This window comes from Heloderma suspectum, chromosome 6, assembly GCF_057233095.1.
Source record: "Heloderma suspectum isolate Gila_16-S chromosome 6, 16-S_ref, whole genome shotgun sequence".
In the NCBI taxonomy this organism is placed as follows: Eukaryota; Metazoa; Chordata; class Lepidosauria; order Squamata; family Helodermatidae; genus Heloderma; species Heloderma suspectum.
Window position 1 is genome coordinate 128,378,745 of NC_139463.1, and position 19,744 is coordinate 128,398,488.

Here is a 19,744-nt window from a genome sequence, read left to right on the forward strand (position 1 = left end):
TCAGCCTATGCAGAAAGAAGCAAGCACCCCCAGGTCCAAGGGAGATTACTCCCACGTAACTATGTTTAGGACTGTGAGATTTTATTAGCGGTTTGCTACCTTGTTTTGGATGTCAGCGTTGTACGGTGGAGTTTTGGGGTGCTGGTTTCTTTAAGTATAAATAATAGGGCGGACAGACAGAGGGCTGTGGGCCCTCGCCAGGCGCCCAGCCAGGCCCGCTCTCGACGCCGGCCCTGCGCCCCGCACAGCCTGAGCAGCTCCAGGGGGGCAGGTCGGAGGACGGCGCCTCTTTCGGTCCGCGGCTCGACGGCAACTTCGGGGAAGCCGTTGGCGGCCGCATCTCAGCGGCGGGCGGGCCACCGGGAAGGGGCGGGCAGGGCTCCAGCCCTGCCCGCCGTGTTGGCTTAAAGCGCCCGGCGCCCGAACGCCGACTTCGGGATGGGGGGAGGGCACCACAGCCGGGGTGCCGCCATGCGGCGGCGGGGGCGGGGGGCTCCGGCGAACCGCGCGGGGCCGCACTGGGGCCCCAGGCAGGCTGGCCGGGGGTTCTGCGCCCCCGGGGCCGAGCGCTCCAGCCCTTCACAGCGCGCTCCGCGGGGTCCCGCGGGGCGCCCGACCAGCTCAGTGGAAGCGAGCGGCGGCGAGCCGACGCGTCGCGGCCGCGGGGTCTGCGCCGCACGACGCTCGGCCGGCCTTGGAGCGCCGCAAGACGCTCGGCCGCGTCTCCTGCAGCGGCGGAGCGCGGCGCCCTCGGGGGAGCCGAGGCGGCGGAGCGCCCCGCCGATCACCCGCCCCCTCGGGAGCGGCGGCGCCCGGCTGCTGACGCGCCCTGCCTTGCTCCCGCGGCCGCGTAGCCAACCTGTGGGCCCACGAGGAGCTGGCGGACCGCCGCTCCCTGCAGTGCTTCTCCTGGATCCTGTACCACGTGGCTCTGGCGATGGCGGCGGCCGCGGCGGCCAAGTACATCTCGCCCCACGCAGCCGGTGAGTGAGGCCCCCCGGGCGGGGCGGGCTTCTGCGGGCGGCGGAGAGGAGGCAGAGTCCGGGGGCCAGGGCGGGCAGCGGAGTGGCGGGCAGATCCAGCGGCGGCTGGTGGCTCCGATGTCCGTAGCGCTGTGAATCCACCCCGGATGCCAGTCCGAGCCAGTCAGCGCTCTAAAGGAGCTCTCCAGCGTGCTTCTTAGGTAGCTCCTTTAGAGTTCTGACTGATACCCAGAGCGGATTCACCGCCCCGCCGACATCGGAGCCACCAGCCTCCACTGGACAGATCTGAACCATCATGGGCAAGGGGGTTCCCATTTGGACTGGCATCTCTCGCTTTCCTCTTCCTCCTCTTCTCTTCACAGGCTCCGGGATACCGGAACTGAAGGTGGCTCTCCGCGGGATCGTGTTGCACGAGTTCTTCACTTTCCGGACCTTCGTGGCAAAGTTGGTGGGGGTGATTTGCACCTTGGCTGGTGGAAGCACCATCTTCCTTGGGAAAGTGGTGAGTTCACACTAAGGGTGTGTGGGCAGGCATGTTACCAGAGCGCGGAGAGTGCTGTCTGGGGGTGGGGGTGGGGGAGAGAGAGCGAGAAAGTCTGGAGTGGTGGTGGAAAGCATGGAACATGGACACACCAGCTCTTGTCACTGTGTGTGCTTGCCCATTCAAGTGCTGCACAGATGTTCCACTATAAGAGCCTTTAAAATGTGCCCTCATGTGGACTAGAATTTTACTCTTAAAAAAAAAATTTGGCTTGATTTTCCTGATTTTTATCAGAAGTGGATCGCTGCTTGAGCCGATGAGGGAGCAGGGGTGTGGTTACAATCTGGCCATCATGATGGCTACTGGAAAATCAGTACTGGCCCTGGTCACAGGGGTATTTGGCGTGTACCGCCTACAGTGCCATTTTTAGTAGAAAGGTGGATTACAAGTCAAATAAATACCCCCCCATCCCCACCACAAGGTACACTGGAAGTTGCTTTACACCAGGCTGAAGGACTTGTCCATGTAGCCCAGTTCTCATCTACCCTGCCTGGCAGCTAAGGATGACTGAGAAATTTGTTTCAGTTTGCTTCAGACCACAGTTTATCCAGTTTGTACCTCTCAAACTCCAACACAACCTGCTGTCAAATTCCGCACATCTCTGAGCTCACAATGCAATTTGCGGACAAAAGTGAAGTGCGTTTGATGATGAAAAGTACACATGAAAAAAGGACGCACTTAAAACAAAATTCCACGCTAAAGCTTTAATCAATGCAAGAACAGGGCATACATTTTTAAAAAGCGCACCAAAAACACATACCTTTGGGAAAACGCACACTGAAATCCACACAAAGGTTTGTGTGAATGAAGAAAAAGAGCTTGCACTCTGACACAGACATGAATCAGAATAGCTTCAGGGGGAAATGGGAGACGAACTCGAGTTTTGCGGGTTTTCGCGTCCCTATCAGCGGCAACGGCTCCCCGGGTCACTTGCGGGAAGCGGTCCTCCTGTGGCCTGACCCTTCTTGAGCGGAGGTGGCCGAGGCTGCTGGCTGAGGGGCCTTTGCATGCAGCAGAGGTGCCCTTCTCCTCAGCCCTGTAGCGGGCCGTATGAGTCTGTGGGCCCCTTGCGCTCGGACGTTCCTTGGCATTGTGTGGGAGGCATCTCCTGGGTGTGCGTTAGCAGGACTGGCGTGCAGGGCAGGCCTGGCTGGGCACCCGCCGAGGGCCTGCCCCCCAGCAAGGGCCCCAGCAAGGCCCGCCAGGCTTGCTCCTCCTTGTCCCCTTCAGCCTGCGCGCTGACCTGCCTCTCGCTCTGGCCCAGGCAACCGAGGCCGTGGCGAGGAGGCGCAGGAGGGGCCATGGCCTCCTGGCTCCCAGCCTGGCAGGCCAGCAAGGGGGGGCGAGGAGGTGGAGCAGGAGCAGGCGCGGCCGGTGCCCATGGCAGTGCAAAGTGAGGGGGCCGTGGAGGGGGCTTGCCGAGGGCCCGGCAAAGCCTGGAGCTGGCACTGTGAGTTTGTCTTTCTCTCTGCGCCTCTCCCTCTGGGCTGCTGTGGTCCTCATGTCGCATTCTTGTCCCCATGACCCTCACCCTTCCCTCCCCACAGGGCCCCTTCGTCCATATGGCCACAATCCTGGCCATGCTGCTAGGCAAAGCCATGGTCAAACTGGCGGGTTCTGCCAAGGTAAGTGTGGCTGGGCCAGCCCGCATCGCAGCTCCGCCCCGCTGCCCCGTCGATGCACCCCCGCACCTGATGCACACCGTAGCCTTGCTCACGGGCGTGCATCCAGCTCCTTGGGGGGCACCTCTCAGCGCTGTTCGCTCCTCCGCAGAACCCGGGGCGCAGATCTGAATTGCTGATTGCGGGGACCGCTGTGGGCGTGGCGTGCTGCTTCGTGGCTCCTGTTGGAGGTAACCGGGGCACGTTGCAGGGCTGGGTCAGTGGTGCTGTGGGACCTTCTGATGTGCAGCCGCTCATCGTGGCAGCCCCCGTAGCCGAAGGAGAGGCCCCAAACGCAGGTAGCTGTGCTGCTCCTTATCTATCTGTGCGTGCGCGTAGGATACCTCACAGCAATAGATGGTTGCTGCAGAAATCTGCCCCCCGCCCCCCCGCCTGCCCGGCCACTGTGAGGATTGCAGCTCCGCTCCTCGGGTGGCAGGTCACAGCGTTGCCCCCGCTAGGCCTCTGGGCTGCGACCTGGCCAGGCTGGGGGGGGCGGGGCGGGGCAGTTGTCAAGGCTCGCTTCCACCATGCTCCCCCGTCTATCCCCCCATCAAGTGATTTCCCACACAAGGTTTCTCTCCCCCAGGAGTGCTGTTTGGGGTGGAGGCCACCGGCACCCATTTCACCGTGCGTGATTACTGGCGAGGGTTCTTTGCCGCAACCTGTGCAGCCCTTGCCTTCCGGCTGCTGGCCGTGCTCAGCGACGCAAGAGGTAAAGGCAGGGGTGTGGCGGCAGAGGCCTTGTTTTTGCCTTCCTGGAGGGGCCCTATGCCTTTGGGAGCTGCAGAGTAGTCAGAAATTCAACAGGTGCAACTTTCCACCTACTCTACCTTGATCACAGCTCCTCCCCCGCCTCGAAGAGGGAGGGACGGCCACCTAGGCATTGCAGCACACCTGAGTTGGGGGCACGGAAGGGGGATGGATGGAGCACTGTCTCCTTCATTCTCTAACCCAGCTTCCAGTTCTAATCTGCAATTCACATTCTAGCTATGATTTAGGGCTGTCACCTGGTTAAAGAAATCATAGTCAATTAGTTGTCTGAGTTTTAGTTGATTAATTAGATCTGCATATAAGGGGGTGGGGGAAAGCCAGTTGTAATGGGGAAAAGTTCACGCGCACACGCACACACTTTTTAGGTGAGGCATACCTGGGTTTATTATTTATCTGAATCATTTTTATGCTGCTCCTCCACCCAAAAGGCTTACAAACAATCAATAAAACCGATTCAGTCCTTGCCTGCAGGCTTACAGTCTAAAAAGATGCAACACAAAAGGAAGAAGGGAGGGGAGGGAAGCCAAAGGGAAGCATTGTAGCAGGTATTACCTTGGAAGAGACATTAAAACAGCTGCAACAACTATCCATGAAAATAACCACCCTATTAAGCAACTAAAATATCAGTCATGACCATCAACAGTTCAGCTGATGGTTTAAACAACCCATTATATGCCATGAAATGCCAGGGAATAGAGGAAAGTCTTAACCTGGTGCCAAAAGATGACAATTTTGGCACCAGGCGGGCCTCGCTAGGGAGAGCATTGTACAATTGGGAGGCCACCACCAAAAAGCTCTTTTCCCTTGTTGCCGTCCTCTGAACCTTCCTTGGGGGAGGCGCCTGGACGAGGGCCTGAGTTATTGTTCCTAGCCCTCAAACAGGTTCTGGGGCCAAGTTGCAGTGAGCTGAGGCTCAAATTCAGGGCTGGCTGGTTCATGCAACCTCTCCCCTTGCCCTCCAGAGACTGTGGCTGTTCTGTTTCGGACCAGCTGGCAAGTGGAGTTCCCCTACGACCTTCCGGAGCTGCTGTCCTATGCCATACTGGGGTGAGTGCTGGAGAAAGGGAACCGGAGAAGCAATGCTGGTTTGGGCTCCGGCAGTGGCTTGAACATGGCGTAGTCCCCCAGGACTGGCTCAGCTGCACCAGCAATCCAGTTTGTCTCAAGCCCGGACTGCAGGATTCTCAGAGATGCAGGTGCCAGAGCAGTGCGTAATCTGAGTGCTGCTCGCAGAATCCTTTGCCTCCTCGCAGAAAGGATGTCTGCCTGAAAACGTCTCAGGCCAGTTCTAGAGTCTCCGTCAAGCATGCCCAAAGTGTTGCAGCTGTTTTGTAGCTTTGTGGCGCAAAACACTTTATCGGAGTTTTTTAATGCTCAAGAGCAGTCTTGGGGGGTTGGTTGCCGTGATCCAGAGAAGGCCGTAGATCCTCAGGGGAGCCCCTGCTTAGCTGGCCAAGGGTCCCGGGCTCACTTCCCGAGCCCACTGGTATCTCCACCTAGGGCTGGGAAAGATCCTCTCTGAATCCCTGGAGAGCTGCCACTGCCTGTCAATAGAGTGACAAGACTGGAATAAGGGCCCCTCCCATGTTCACGTCCCCGTTTTACAGACTGGAGTGGAGAGAGCAGTGGCTCAACCAGCGTCCCCCAGGGATGGCTGAGGGTAGGATCCGAACCCAGCCCTCTCTCTCTCTGCCAGCTCTCCTCCATCCAGGCCCATCTCTTTACCTTTGCCAGCTCCCCCCCACCCACTCCTGTCCTGCCCCCTGACCTTCCCCTCTGCTGGGGTGCACAACCTTTTCGCCCGGAGGGAAAAGACGGCTTCTGGTCCTCTGTGTGAACCGGGCTGAGCACACGGGTTGGGACCTCAGTGACAACTCAGTGGAAGCTGCTCGGCAGCCTCTGCTTTCCCGGACCCCTGGTTCCCCCTGCTGTTCTACCTGCTTCGCTCCCCGCAGAGCGCTTTGTGGAGGCCTGTGCTGCATCTTCCTTTTCTGCCATCGAAACATTCTCATGTTTCTCCAGAACCGACCGAGAATCAACCGTTTCATGGTGAACAAGTAAGAGCACCCCCAAAACATACCCTTGTTTCCTGTGCACCATTTGGAGGCTAAATCAGAAGGGAATGGGACAAAACAGTAGGACAGGAGGGGGGAAGGCCTTGGGAGTTCCCCGCAGCGGTGCAGCTGAGTGATTTTAGACCCTGGATGTACTGGTCTTATGGGGGGTCTCCTTTAGACAGCCACGTGTATTACTCCAGTTGTACAGCGCGCAGCTCACATTTCTCCTCTCCTCCTTCCTACCACCATTCCATGCTGTACAACTGCTTCTGTGTTCCTGATATGTTGGAACAATGACAAAACTGTCTGTCAACCCTGCTCATCAGCTGCTGTTCTCTGGGTGATCATTTGGGGGGGCCCGGGCTTCAGCCCCACGGTCCAGGCCTTGCGGCACCATTCTTCTCCAGGGCAGAGATAAGGAGAAGACTCTCCGGAGTGTTACGCTCTTCGGCTGGGTGGGAGGGATCCGTGGGGGGAGCTGGGTGGGCTACTCGGGAAATACATATACCATTGTGAGGCTTCCAGGGATCCCACTCCCCAGTGAGACCAGCACCCCCTGCTACACACACACACGTGCAATATCTGTCCCCTCCACAGCAGAATCTTGTATGCTGGGCTCATCACTCTCCTCCTCGCCAGCATCACCTTCCCGCACGGCTCGGGGCAGTACATTGGGGCAAGGGTAAGTGCAGGCACCTGGCCCGAAAGCTGGGGGGTCGTACCCTCGCCCCCTCACTCCGTCATTTGAGAGAGGTGGGGACGGGAGCTCGGCGGCTGAGCCCTTGCTTGGCATGCAGAAGGCCCAGCCTTGGTCCTGCCAGCCCCAAGGGGGGTTGGGAAAAGGCTTCTGCCTGGAGCCCAGAGAGCTGCTGCCAGTCCCTGCAGTGCAGCACGCATTGAGGAGGGTGGACCGAGGGCCTGACTCGGTCCCCTTTCACCACCTGTGGTTACTGGGGGGCGGTCTGGGGCTGGCTTGAAACTGGCCCCCCCTTCCATGGGAAACCCCTAATCCCCCAACCTGCCACCCTCCCACTGTGTTGCACCACAGCTCCCATCAGCTGGCTGAGGATGATAGGAGCTGCAGTGCAACACAGCAGGAAGGTGCAAGGTGGAATCAGCCCTATAAAGATTTGATCCTCTGGGGGATTCTCGCTTTTACCCTTATTCCCTTGTTTCAAGACAGAGAGGGCTTGAATTGCCAGGGAGGGGGGCGGGAAACCAGCCCCCCAATCAACGTTTGTAGGGCTTTGGGCAAGGAGAAGACACATTTGGGCTTTAATCGGGGGGGGGGGGCTCGGGGGGCTTGAAGCAGACTTTTTTTCCCTCTGCCCACTCCACTTTATTCCCTTCTGCCTTCCTCCAGCTCTCTATGAAGGAACTCCTGGAGACCCTCTTCAGCAACGTGACCTGGGGGCTGGAAGAGGCCTCTGTGGGCCCCAATGCCACCCGCCAGCCCCCCAGCTCTGCCCACCATGTCATTTGGCTCCAGTGGACCCATCCTGCGCTCTCTTCCCTGGAGATGGTCTCCTTCTTTCTCATTGCTAAGGTGGGGGCTGCGCAGGGCTCGTAGTCTTCCTGACACCCCTGCCAGAGTCCCTTTTTGTGTGCCTGACCTGATGAGCGGGAGAGGGGCCGTGGCTCAGCGGGGGAGCCCCTGCTTTTCCTGCGGAGGGTCCCCAGCTCAATCCCAGCAGCATCTCCAGGCGGGGCTGGGAAAGAATCCAGCCTGAACCCCTGGAGAGCCGCTGCTGCCAGCCAGTGTTGACAATACTAGGTAGACATAACAGCATCAGCAGAGCCCTGCTGGATCAGGCCAAGGGTCCATCCAGTCCAGCATTCTGTTCCCACAGTGGCCAACCAGCTGCCCGCAGGAAACCCACAAGCAGGACAGGAGAGCCACGTACCCTCCCGCCCGTGTTCCCCAGCAGCTGGTGCACACAGGCTCGCTGCCTCTGGTCCTGGAGGTGGCACACAGCCATCAAGGCTAGTAGCCATCGATAGGCTTCTCCAGGAATTTGTCCAGCCCCCTTTCAAGCCATCCGAGTTGGTGGCCATCACTACGGCTTGTGGCAAAGATGGACCAAGGGCCTGACTCAGCATGAGGCACCTTCGATGTTTTCCCCCACTGCTGCTCAGTCCGAGTAAGCCGAGCCTTTGAAGGAAGATGGTTTTGCGAACAATTACAATACAAAGTAGCACACAGAGTATCGTATGTAGCCACAGAACCTTTTTTTTGGAAAGGTACCGCCAGTGAGCTCCCATGTGAGATTGCACAGCCAGATGTTCAGCCCTGTCATGGCATAATCAGAACGACTCTTGACCAGACCACATACTTTATTTCCAAATTGTCTGTTTCTTTATTTTATGTCTATCCTGCCTTTCCGCCCAGAAAAAGGGCACTCGAGGCAGCTAGCAATAAAATCCAGAGGAAGAACAAATTAACTGGAGCACGGCATAAAGACACACACATCCAAGGTGCAGCAATGAGCGAGCTGGACAGCGCCGCCCGCCCCGCCCTGCGCAGCAGCAGGCCGGCTTCCAGGCAAAGGCCCGCCTCCACAAAGGCGCCTCTGCTGCTGGCAGAAGGGCAGCAGAGAGGGGGCCGCACTGGCCTCCCTCGGCAGGGAGTTCCGGAGCCTGGGAGCGGCCACCGAGGAGGCCCTCCCTGGCGTCCCCACCAGGTGTGCCTCTGAAGGCGGTGGTCTCAAAAAAAAGGTCTCCCCTGAAAATCGTAAGACCTGGGTAGGCCTGTACGGATGGGAGATCGGGCTTGATAGGTCATCGCCAGCACTTCTGAGTTGTGCCCAGGTAATTCAAAGACAAACAGTTTTCTACCCTTCCCAGGAAGCCAGGTGGTAGCTCTGGGGCACATTCCTCCCAGCTTTTTGTAGCAGCACCCCCCAACCCTTCTTTCCTGGCCCACCAGCTGATGGCCCCCTCATCTCCACCCATCCTTGGGTAGCCCCGCCCCCCCACTGGTTCTCCCCTTCTCTGAACGCGTACCCGTTTCTCCCTCTTTCTCGGCAGTTCTTCGTGGTGCTCCTGGCCACCAGTATGAGAGTCCCGGCTGGATATTTCCTCCCTGTCTTCGTTTATGGTGAGGGTGGCAGCCCCTGCCCCTGCCCCTCCCACTGCCCTGCCAGAGAACCCAGGTGTCTGGGATCCCCAGATCTGCTGGTGACGCCTCCTCATTCCTCCTGCTGAAGAGGGCTCAGAGCCCTGTCTGCTGCTCTAACTACCAGCTCTGCTGCTCTCTCTTGGAGGCAGTGGCTGCTGCTTCCATCCCCAGGCATCCTGGCTCTCAGCAGCGAAATATTCTGTCTTTCTCCCGAAGACATGGTCTGAGATGAGGCCAAACCCCAGGACCTAATCTCATTGCCTAGCTGAGGCTCTGGATCACAGGAGCATTACAGATGGCCTCTGGGCATGTGCTGAGTGCCTCTGAATTGCCACAGAGTAACTACAGCCACCCTCACACAGCTGGGGATCGGAGGCAGCCTATGGTTTCTAGGCAAGGTTGAGCTCTTTTTTTTTCTCTAAAGACTGCTGAGCAGGACCCAGCAGTCCAGGCGATGAGGTGCCCACATCCTCAACCACTAGGCTCCCTGCGTCTTGCCCTCCCCTCCATTCTCCATCCCACCATGGTGCTGGACATGCTTTGCTCCAACAGGAGCCGCTCTGGGCCGGCTATATGGGGAGGTTATGGCCCAGCTCTTCCCCGATGGTGTCGTCTCGGAAGGGATTCGCATGCACATCGTGCCCGCCGGCTATGCCCTGGCAGGTACGACCCCTCCCTGCCCTCTGCTGGGGTGGAAGTGGTGGTTCCCCCAGCCAGCAGCAGAGGGCGCCACGTGCCAGCAACCTTCTCCCCTGCAGGTGCGGCGGCGTACTCCGGGGCCGTGACACAGACCATTTCCACGGCCCTGTTGACCTTCGAGCTGACCGGCCAGATGTCCCACATCCTGCCGGTCCTGTTGGCCGTGCTGGTGGCCAACGCCATCAGCCAGCGCTCGCAGCCGTCCCTCTTCGAGGGCATCATCCTGGTGAAGCAGCTGCCCTTCCTGCCAATGCTTCCTGTGGGCAAGGGCAGGTGCGCTGGGCCAGGGGCTCCGAGGGGCTGTGGCGGAGTGTAGTGTGGAAGCGCGGGGGATGCTGGGAGGCTGGCCTGCTGGGCCCTCTAGGGAAGGGGGCTTTCCTGGGGCCAAAGCGAAGCGGGCCCTTTGGGGCAGAGGAGGGGATGCTGCGTGCCGGGGCACTGAGTCCAGCCCACTTTCATCCCAGGAGCCGAATGCCGTTTCAGGGGCACTTTGGGGGCCCATAGTGGGTGGGCGGAGCCAGAGGGAAACGGGCGGGGCCGGGACGCCTCGTTTAGCTCGAGGCTGTTCCTGCCAGTAGCTCAGACTTGGCAGAGGCATTTCAACCTTTTGGGGGGGGGCACAAAGGCCGGGAAGCCGCTGGGGGAAGGGGGTGGGGCCAGAGGAGGGAGGCATCTGGGGACCCCGGCAGGCTGGATTGGGATCCCAGGTGGGCCACATTTAGCCCCTGGGCTGGTGTTCTGCACCCCTGGCTTACTGGGAGGAGAGAAGGATTGGGCCCGCGGGCAGAAGGTCCCCCCCAATCCCTGGGCTGATGGAGCAGAGAAGCAGGCATGGCTCCGAATCAACCCCCCTCCCCGCTCCCTCGCTCGCCCCCCGCTCTGCCCTCCTCCACCCTGCTTCTCGCTCCCAGAGGCCACGATTTCTGTGTGGAAGACTTCATGGTGACCGACCTCCATTATCTGTCCCGGGAGAGCAAATACAAAGACCTCCGGAGGCTGCTCCAAGCCTCCAGCCTCAAGCAATTTCCTCTGGTCGACACTCCAGGTAAGCGCCCCGCATCCCTTGGCACCCGGCGGCGGCAAGGCCTGGACCATGGGGTCAGGGCCTCTGAATGGGACAGGGCTTGGAGCCCCCGTCTTGGGCCTGCCCACCATGCTCTCTCCCCCCCTCAAAGAGTCTCGCATCTTGTTGGGCTCCATCGAGAGGAGGCGCCTCTCCAGACTTCTGTCGGACCACCTTAGTGCACAGAGGAGATTCCAGTACATGCTCAGCCGCTGGGACGAGATGACCAAGGGCCAGGAGCTTGTGAGTCGCTCCCCCCCATAAGAACCCCCAAGGGGGACTGGAGTCTTGGCCCCAGATGTCAGCCTTATTCTGAACATGAAAAAAGGAACGGGGCTTTGGCTTGATTTCAGGCAACTTTCCCCTCCCCCTTTGGCTGTATTCGGACATAACGATAAATGACTATTTGTCTGTACGTGCCCAAGTTCAGTTTGTGCCCTGCCACTTCCCCTCTTCTCTGTTGGTGCAGCTGTGGGGAGGGGATTGGGAGCTTTTTCTTCTGTTTTCAATTAGCCACCGTTTTGTGTTACATCTGAAGCCTACGTTTATCTATGGGTTGTTGAAACAAACCAGCTTAGGAACTTAGGAAGTTGCCTTATACTGAATCAGACCCTGGGTCCATCTAGCCCAGTACTGTTGACCCGAACAGGCAGCAGCAATTTTCCAGGGTTTCAGGCAGGATTCTTTTCTAGCCCTACCTGGAGAAGCTGTTGGGCATTGAACCCAGCACCCTCTGCATGTAAAGCAGGTGCCCTACGACTGATCGACACCCCCTCCCACCTCCTTAAACCAGGCTTCATAAACCAAGGTTTGAATTTGGCTTCTTTCCGTAAATCATAGTTAAGACTAACCACATCTGTCCAGGGTCTGATGTAATGCTAAACTGCTTAGTTAAAAACAGACGTGACTGTTTCTGATCACCTCGGCTCTGTGCCAGAAACGGAGAGGGGAGGCAGGAGTGTGTAAGCCTGAGGCTCACCCAGGCTTCTTCCTGTAAGGATAAACCATGGATTATTGTTACGTGCCCTGGACCAAATGCAGCCATTCTGTTCCCTGGTCACGGTACCTTTAAAAGCATCCCTGTCTGCGCCAAGCATCGCTTTCCCCACTGCGTTCCCCTGGAGCCAAGGGCCTCAGTAGGTGCTGGCTACACCTGCCGGGTGAGACGCTGCTGAAGCGGGCATCTCTGGCTATCCCAGCATGCACCAGGGCCAGATGGACAAGGCTGCTCCCAAGCCCGTGGGCAGCTGCCCTCTTCCCGGAGCAGATATTTTGCTCTCCCCCTCACACTCCTCTTCCTCCCACCGCCCAGCACTCGACATTCAAATGTTTGCTTTAAAAAACCCTCCAAACGACCCGGGGTGGAGCCGCTGCTTTGCATGCAAAAGTCCCAGTTTCCACCCCTGGCACTTCCCAGTAGGGCTGGGAGAGTGTCCCGTCTGGAAACCTGGAGATCCAGGGCTCCCAGTCTGTACAGATCCTGGGTCAGATGGACCAAGGAAGGATCCGACTTCGGCCCCTTCCAGTGTCCCCCTGTGTTCTCTGCGGCAGGGCTGGATGAGAGACCCTCCCGACCTCCTCTCTTGCAGGGACCAGGAGGCAATGAAAGAGGAACACAGGAATCAGGTGGGGGCATGGAGGCTCTACCCAGCTTAGGCTGTGGGGAAGCGGGGGCTGTTCTCGGGCTGGTGGAAATGGGAAGCCCTTCATTGAACGGCTGCATACAGCTCCCCGCGTGGCTCCGGAGGAGTCCCTGGCTGCTGGACGAAGCAGGGCCCAAGCGGGCGGGGCGGGCAGCAGCAACTTCCGGGCTGCCAGTGAAGCTCCTGTGTGCAGCCCGAGAGATGCGCCTCCAGGTCTCTGCTGCTGAGCGGGCCGGGGCGTGAGTTGTTCTGGCTGGGAGACCCAGGGCCAAGGGGGGGGCAGCGGCCACAGCTTCCCAGTGTGCAGGGGCAAGGGGAACCCAGCCTGAGCCTGTCTGCCAGGGAGAAGGAGAAGCTGCTCTGATGCTTGCTTCCCCCCCCCCCCGTCCTTCTTCATTTTGTGTCGTGTCTGTTGTATTGTGAGCCTGCAGGTACGGACTGTCTTGTCGGGCGCATTCGCCCCACACACTAGCCCACAAGGGGTGACAAGCTGCACACTGTAGGTCATTTTGTGAACAACCCACAGCGCGTGGCTGGTGTGCCCAACAGACAATCGGGCAAACACCCCACAGTGCGCAGCAGGCTTCCCTTCCCCTTCCGCCCTCCAGCCAGCACTAGCTGGCATCCCAGAGCCCGCTTTTCCTGCTGCCAAGTCCCCTGTAGCGTCTCCGATTGCAATTGCAATCGTGGTCCAAGCCCTTAAAAAAAAAAATTCCCAGCCCCAGTTTTGTGCCAGAATGGGGCTGGGGGAAAAACTGGACAGCTGTCCAAAGTGGAAGTGGTGACAGAGATCTTTACCCCAAAGCGGGTGAGCTCCTAGTTGCATAGGAAGCAGCAGAGAGGCTTGCACGGGGAGGGGGGCAGGGGGGATCCCTGCAAGGGTACAGCCCACCCTTAAAAGTATGGGCATCCCAGTGGGAAGAGGGTGATTTTAAGCATCTCCCGCCCCGGGATAAACTGAAGAAAAAAAATTAGGGGAACATTTGCACTCATTCCCTGTGCAAAATGGGAACAATTTCCCCAGCTCTGTTTTTGCACAAAACCAGGGCTGGGATTTTTTTTAAAGGGCTCCAACTGCAGCCACAACTGGAGGACTGGTGGGAGGAGGGGTGCTGGTGGGAGCCCCGCCAACGTGTCGCCTGGGCACAGCGGGCTGTCCCTGGCAGGGGCCCCGGCAGCGGCTTGGCATCACAGCCACGATCACTCAGGAAGAGCGGCCGGAGTGCCTGCTGCTCTTGCTGAGCAGCTAACTGCCCGATGCCCTCTCCCCTCAGTGGGTTGGCATGCCCAGGGTTGGGTGACACGCCAGCCCCCCATGGGACAAACAACCACCCTGATCAAACCGGTCTGGGTTCGGACAACACACTGACCCACTGTGGGTTGTTTCAGGCATGTGAACCCAGTCGCTACCTCTGTACGGTACTTAGAAAATGGATTGGACGGTGCTTCCTAGGAGCTGCCTGTGATGGCTGATGGCTCATCTGCAGTGGCACCGGCCTGCTGGGACCGCTTCAGGCCGGGGCGCTGCCCTCCTTCCCCTGCCCCCGCAGGGCTGCTTTTCAGACTTGCAGAAGTGCCTAAAAGTGTCTTCCCATCTCAAATTCCTTCCAGTTTGTTGCCTTGAACGAACGGCGGCCCGGATCCTCCTTTGACACTGCCTCGCTGTTCAAGGCAGCACCACTCCAAGGGACAGCCCCTTGTGGTTGCTAAGGTCATCTGGAGAGCCCTGATGCGGGACCAGACCCAGGGCTCATCCAGTCCAGCATTCAGCTCTGACAGTGCCCAACCAGCTGCCCACAGGAAGCCCACAAGCAGAACACGAGCGCAGCAGCACCCTCCCGCCCATGCTCCCCAGTAGCTGGCACACACCGGCTCGCTGCCTCTGGACCTGGAGGCGGCACAGAGCCCTCAGGACCAGTGGCTGTGGAGAGCATCCTCGCCCAGGAGCGTGTCCAGCCCCCTTTTAAAGCCATCCAAAGTGGTGGCCATCACCACATCTTGTGGGAACCAATTCCATAGTTTGACTCTGCGCTGCGTGAAGGAGTCCTGCCTTTGGGTTGTCCTGGACCTCCCACCCATCAGCTCCATGGGACGACCCCAGTGGGTTCTATTATGGGAGAGGGAGAAAAATGTCTCCCCCTCCACTTTCTAATCTAAAAGGCTCCTGATGGTGTAACCTTTCCCGTTAGGGGAGTTGCTCCAGCCCCTTGATAATTTTCTGCACCGTTTCCAGCTCTACCATGTCCTTTTTAAGGTGCAGTAACCAGAACTGTTCACAGTACTCAAGTGTGGTACACCAGATTGTATAAGAGCAGTGTGATATTGACATCACCATCGCCGCCACCATCATGGCTGCAAGGCCAGAATGGGAGGCAGGGAAGCCAGGCCACACTAAACGCCTCGCTCGCTTCTTGTGCAGAGTCGTCCCGAGAAATAGAGTCCACCACGTTCCACGTCGAGGACACGTTGGGGGAAGAGGAGGAGGTAGGAGGTGTTTGGGTCTGTGTAGCTGTCACACACCTTCCCCAGTTCTCAGCAACTTATGCCCTGGGCTTACCGGGACCCTTTTTGTTTCCAGCCCTCAAATGCCATCCCAGGGAGTGCCAGTTCTCCATCCCCCCAGAAGGCGCAGACACGGTATCAGGACATGGTATGTCAGAAACAGCAGTGGCAGGGTTCTTGCATGGGGAGAGGGCTATGAGGCGCATCAAGGAGAAGGCTGGGATCACGGACTCCTGGCTTGCTTGACTGGCCCATAGAGGAGGGGTTGGCAAAGGGCAGGGACTTGGATTTGGGGTGTCCGGCTTCTTTGGGAGCGGAGGGAAGTCTAGAATGTTGTGCAGGGTGAGAAGACAACGGGGAGAGAATTCTTGTCCTTCTCTCATGATATTAGCACAGCCTTCCCCAACCAGGCCCCAAGAGGGCAACAGTATTCTCCCAAGATTCAGCCAAGTCTCTGAGACAGACGGAGCCCTTTTTATCCCAGGACAAGCAAATTAACTTTCTTTGGCTGCACCCCACCATTGCTGGCTCGTAGGGTTTAGAGAGACAGAGATGGGCTACCCTCTGAGTCAGATGGTGCATCTGCAAGAAGACGTTCCCGTAAATGTGGAAGTTAGGGGAGTCATTGACTGAAATGATTTCCTCTTTCCTGCTCTGTATTTATATACCCTTGGGTGGCCAATAGGAAGTGTGTGTGGGGGGATGTCAATGAGAGGGACCTGAGAAGCCCAGCCTTCTGGGGCGAATGGGCCTGCAGAGCTCACATATGGTGCTGAGGCTGGCGTCTGCCTGGGCTGGTGTCCAGGGTCAGTATGGTCAGGCCCCTGCCGAGGGCCCACAGCCCAGCAGGGGCCTGCTGACAAGAGCCCCTGGACTTGCTCCTCCTCTCCACCTTTGCCGCCTGCTTGTTCTTCTGCCTCTCGCTCTGGCCCAGGCGACAGAGCTGGTGTGAAGGAGCAGCAGGAGATGCTCTCTGCCTGTCAAGCAAGCAAGTGAAGAGGAGAAGCAAGGTCGGGGGATGTTGGGAGTTGTAGTCTAACACCTCTGGAGGGCTCCTGGCTGGGGAAGGCTGTGCTAGGACAAGTTCGATGCTGCTGCACACTTTTGAGCAAAGGATGATGGGAGTCTGGCCGGGCCATGTCAAGGCAGAGCAGCCTACCCACGCTGCTTTGCTCCCAACCTCCCCTGTCTGCAGGTGGAAGAATGGGAGTGCCAGCAGCTGCAGGAAACCCTCCATCTGGAGAGGCTGCCCACTGATCCCACGCCGTACCACCTGCTGGAGAAGGAAACCCTTCACCAGGTCAGTTTGCCAAGGGTCTCCTTCCTAGTCAGTTTGCCAAGGGCCTCCTTCTTCCAGACGGTGCCATAGAGAAACAGGGTCCCTTCCTTCCCACAAACTCGCTGCCCTCCCATTGCCTTCCCCTTCTGGGGTGTGGCCTTTATTTATTTCATTCATTCATACCCCACCTTGCTAGCGTGATGGCCAATGTTTAAAATTGTAAACATTAAAATTATCATAAAACAGTGAGGAAGAACCCAAGTTAAAAAACACGATAAAAGAATAAAAGCAGCACCCAGCCCAGCAGACCAGCTCACACTGCCTGCATAAAGATGTCTTGCCTGCTGGCAGAAGGACAGCAAAGGGGGGGCCAGTGTGGTTCCACTGCCTGGGGCCTGCCACAGAGAAGGCCCGCTTGTGTGTCCCCACTGGATGCTTCTCCCATGGCCACAGGACCAGGGGACGGGCCTCCCCCAGAGACCTGAAGGCCAGGCAGGCCCGTATGGGAGAAGGTGGTCTTTCAGGGTATGGGTTGGTACACCTTCTGCACTGCCAGATGTTTAACAACTGGGTCTGCTTCCAGACTGGTGCTTCCTCATGGTAATCAACACTGTTCCTTTTCTGATGGAGCCTGTCTGTGGAATCACAGCTGATTCCCCACACGACTGGGGTTACTGCACTTTTCCTGCCTGTTCGGCCCGCTGTGTTCCGCCTGTGCCAGTGGGCGCGAAGCAGTTGCTGTGGGTGGGGAAGGCCCAGTTCAGCCGAGCGGCCCATTGAGGCTCAGCACACATTCACGGTAGCCTTGGTGGCCACCCTGCTTATTGTTCTGAAAAAATTATAACCGGAAAATTGTTTTAGTGCTAATTAAAAGATTGAAAAATAAACTGGGGATAAAATGGTGGCTGGTGCAAAAGCTTCATTGACTATAGGTTGAACTGTGGTAGAGTCACCTGCCCATGTCAAGACTCCATCCTTTTAAAGAGACAGAAAAGTTTCACTAAGGCAGGGCATGTAGAGCCTCTTCCAGCCCAAAGGCCGGATTTAATCTCGGAAAAGGTCCTGGGATAGGTGGAGACGAAGGCAAAAGCGGGCAGGACTCCAAATGCCGGCATATTTCATCCAAAAGCTCTTAGTGCTAGTACCTAGGCTTTGGGAAAGGCCTTTCAACTGTTGGGATGGGAAGAAATCCATGCAGAAGTTGGGAAATCTCCCAGCTGTCAGTAGACGGAGATGCACTCCTCTTCTGGAAAAAGTCAGACTTTTTGTGGTCTGAGAAAAGATGGAAAAGAGCCAGAGGGGAAACACGAGATGAAAATGATTGGATGACAGCATCGTGTGGATGCCCTGTACGAGTGGAGTGAAGGAAGCGTGGCAACTGTATGCGAAATGCCTAGTGTGGAATCACCCCTAGATTGACCAGGACAGACAGAACTCATTAAGGGATCGTGAGAACAGCAGCCCCCATTGCCTTTTCTGTCGCCCCAACGAGGTGCTGGGCTCTGTACAGAACTGGGCCTGGTCTGTGCAAGTGTGCACACCCCACATTTCCACACTCACTCCCAGGCTTCTCGCTTTCCCCCTCCAGTGCTACGACCTCTTCAGTCTCCTTAGCCTGCGCACAGCTTATGTGACCAACATGGGGCGACTGGTTGGAGTCGTGAGTCTCACGGAGGTGAGTGGTCTGTCCGGGCGCAGGAGAGGGGGTTCAAGGGTCTGGGTGTGGGGTCTGGAGTTTGGAAGCCGGCAAAGGGTATTCTCAGTGCCTGCCTGCCCTGCTGATATGGGACTCCCTTCTCCGAGAGACTCAGCGCAGGGGGTTGGGCTGTCATGGGGGGAGTTTCAGGGGGGGAGGTCACCAGACTTTGCTAACTGAGTCCACCACTCACCTTTCCCCTTCCTGTTCCTCCACCTTAGCTCAGAAGCGCTGTGGAAGGATGTGTCAAGGGCACCTTCACCACCCGATCCCACCCGGTGTCCACACAAGCCTGACGACCTGGAACCGGAACCATCAGCAGGGGCTAAACGCAAGAGCCCCCTCCCTCCCAGCGCAGGGTGGGATGGAGCTTGGGGATGCCAGCAGGAGCGCCCCAGGCACCTGTGCAACCCTGTTTCCCCCAGTGCACTTGACCTCTCACCCCCCAAGCAGACAACGGATGGAGCCTGAGCGGCCTTGGACTGCCTGGCAACGGAGTTCTCTTTCCAAAATGGGGTGTGGTTTGGGTGAGGTGAGCAATATGTAGAGGAAAACTGGCAAAGTGTTGCCCAGGGCCCGGAGCCTGGGCAGCCTTCCAGCAATGCGGCTTCTAGCGGGGAGGCTGGGAGGGGCTCAGCTCGTGGAAACTGGGGAATGAAAATCTGACAACTGGGTAGTGAGTTGTCTTGGTAGGACTTGTCTTGTGGAAGAAGAATCCTGAAGAGAGTTTAAGCCATTTAGAGTAGCCTTCCACAACCTGGTACCCTCCAGATGTGTTGGACTACAACTCCCAGCATCCCCCAGCCAGCATGCTGGGGGTTGTAGTCCAATGCATTTGGAGGGCACCAGGTTGGGGAAAGCTGATTGAGATCATGTCAATGTCACAAACATAAAACCAGAAACTGTCACTCTTGCAATGGATTGACAGGATTTTCTGCCTGCCTCCTTCCTTGGAGAAATCACTGCTTTACAGAAATGCATGGAGACATGAGGGCCTTAATCCGGTGAGGCCAAGGTTCCCTGTGGGCTCCTGGGGCCTGAATCCTGGACGTTGGTAACATGAGAGAGGGAGCAGAGGAGGCCTTTGGGGTGCCATCGCCCAGTCCCGCTCTCCGGATTTTACGGGGCCCATCTTCCCCACGTGACTCTCCCATGTTTCCCACCCCTCCTTTCATCCTTTTCCTTGCCACTGTTACGGAGGAAGGGACTGGTGCACAAGACCTTCTGCCTGGCCGGGGCCCCCCCTCTGGAGGCACCCCGTCCTGCCCTGGGCAACTGGCGCTCCTTCCACAGGATGGACAAGTGCCGAAATGTCAGCGTCATCTGGGGAAAAGGCCTCAAGATGGGGGCAGTGCGCTCATGAGGCAAAGTCTTGTAATCCTTTGAGATCAGGACAGTGGGAATGAACGATTAAGACAATGAAAATAATAATAACTTTAACATGTATGAATATTTCCTGAGACTTCTTTCTAGAATGGAAGGTGGGAAGGACGGCAGGTGGGTTGGTTCAGAGTCTAGCAGGGCTCCTGTGTTATCTTGAACGAGAAAGGTGGGCGAGGCAGCATGACAGGGGCTGTGAGGGCTCGGAGGGTCCCTCGCTGTGTTCTTGACTGCTGCTTTGATAGGCCTTAAGGGTCAGGGGCCCCCCCGCCCAGGGGCTCTGGGAACGGTAGCCCAGGCAGGCGCATGGGATTTTCTGCGGGAGGCCCTGAGTACGGCGCTTTGCAG

The 19,744-nt window shown here is 57.8% G+C and overlaps 1 protein-coding gene across 2 annotated transcripts; it reads left to right on the forward strand.

The window, feature by feature from the left end:
• The first annotated feature begins 763 nt into the window (after positions 1–763).
• LOC146343191 (chloride channel protein ClC-Kb-like) lies at positions 764–19,461 on the forward strand. Of its 2 annotated transcripts, XM_084808706.1 has the most exons (18): positions 764–983; positions 1,346–1,485; positions 3,298–3,376; positions 3,775–3,900; positions 4,922–5,006; positions 5,915–6,016; positions 6,614–6,698; positions 7,380–7,562; positions 9,044–9,113; positions 9,893–10,106; positions 10,745–10,878; positions 11,009–11,139; positions 12,486–12,522; positions 14,959–15,023; positions 15,118–15,189; positions 16,237–16,341; positions 17,909–17,995; positions 18,238–19,461. In XM_084808706.1, the coding sequence occupies exons 1-18, from the start codon at positions 938–940 to the stop codon at positions 18,310–18,312; spliced, it is 1,836 nt and encodes a 611-aa protein (XP_084664832.1). In that variant the 5' UTR covers positions 764–937; the 3' UTR covers positions 18,313–19,461. The 2 variants fall into 2 exon arrangements, with proteins under 2 accessions (XP_084664832.1, XP_084664833.1); XM_084808707.1 differs by lacking the exons at positions 764–983; positions 12,486–12,522; positions 14,959–15,023; ... (2 more) ...; positions 17,909–17,995; positions 18,238–19,461 and adding exons at positions 3,072–3,149; positions 9,687–9,797 and having other exon boundaries at positions 1,044–1,485; positions 11,009–11,310.
• The last annotated feature ends 283 nt before the right edge of the window (positions 19,462–19,744 follow it).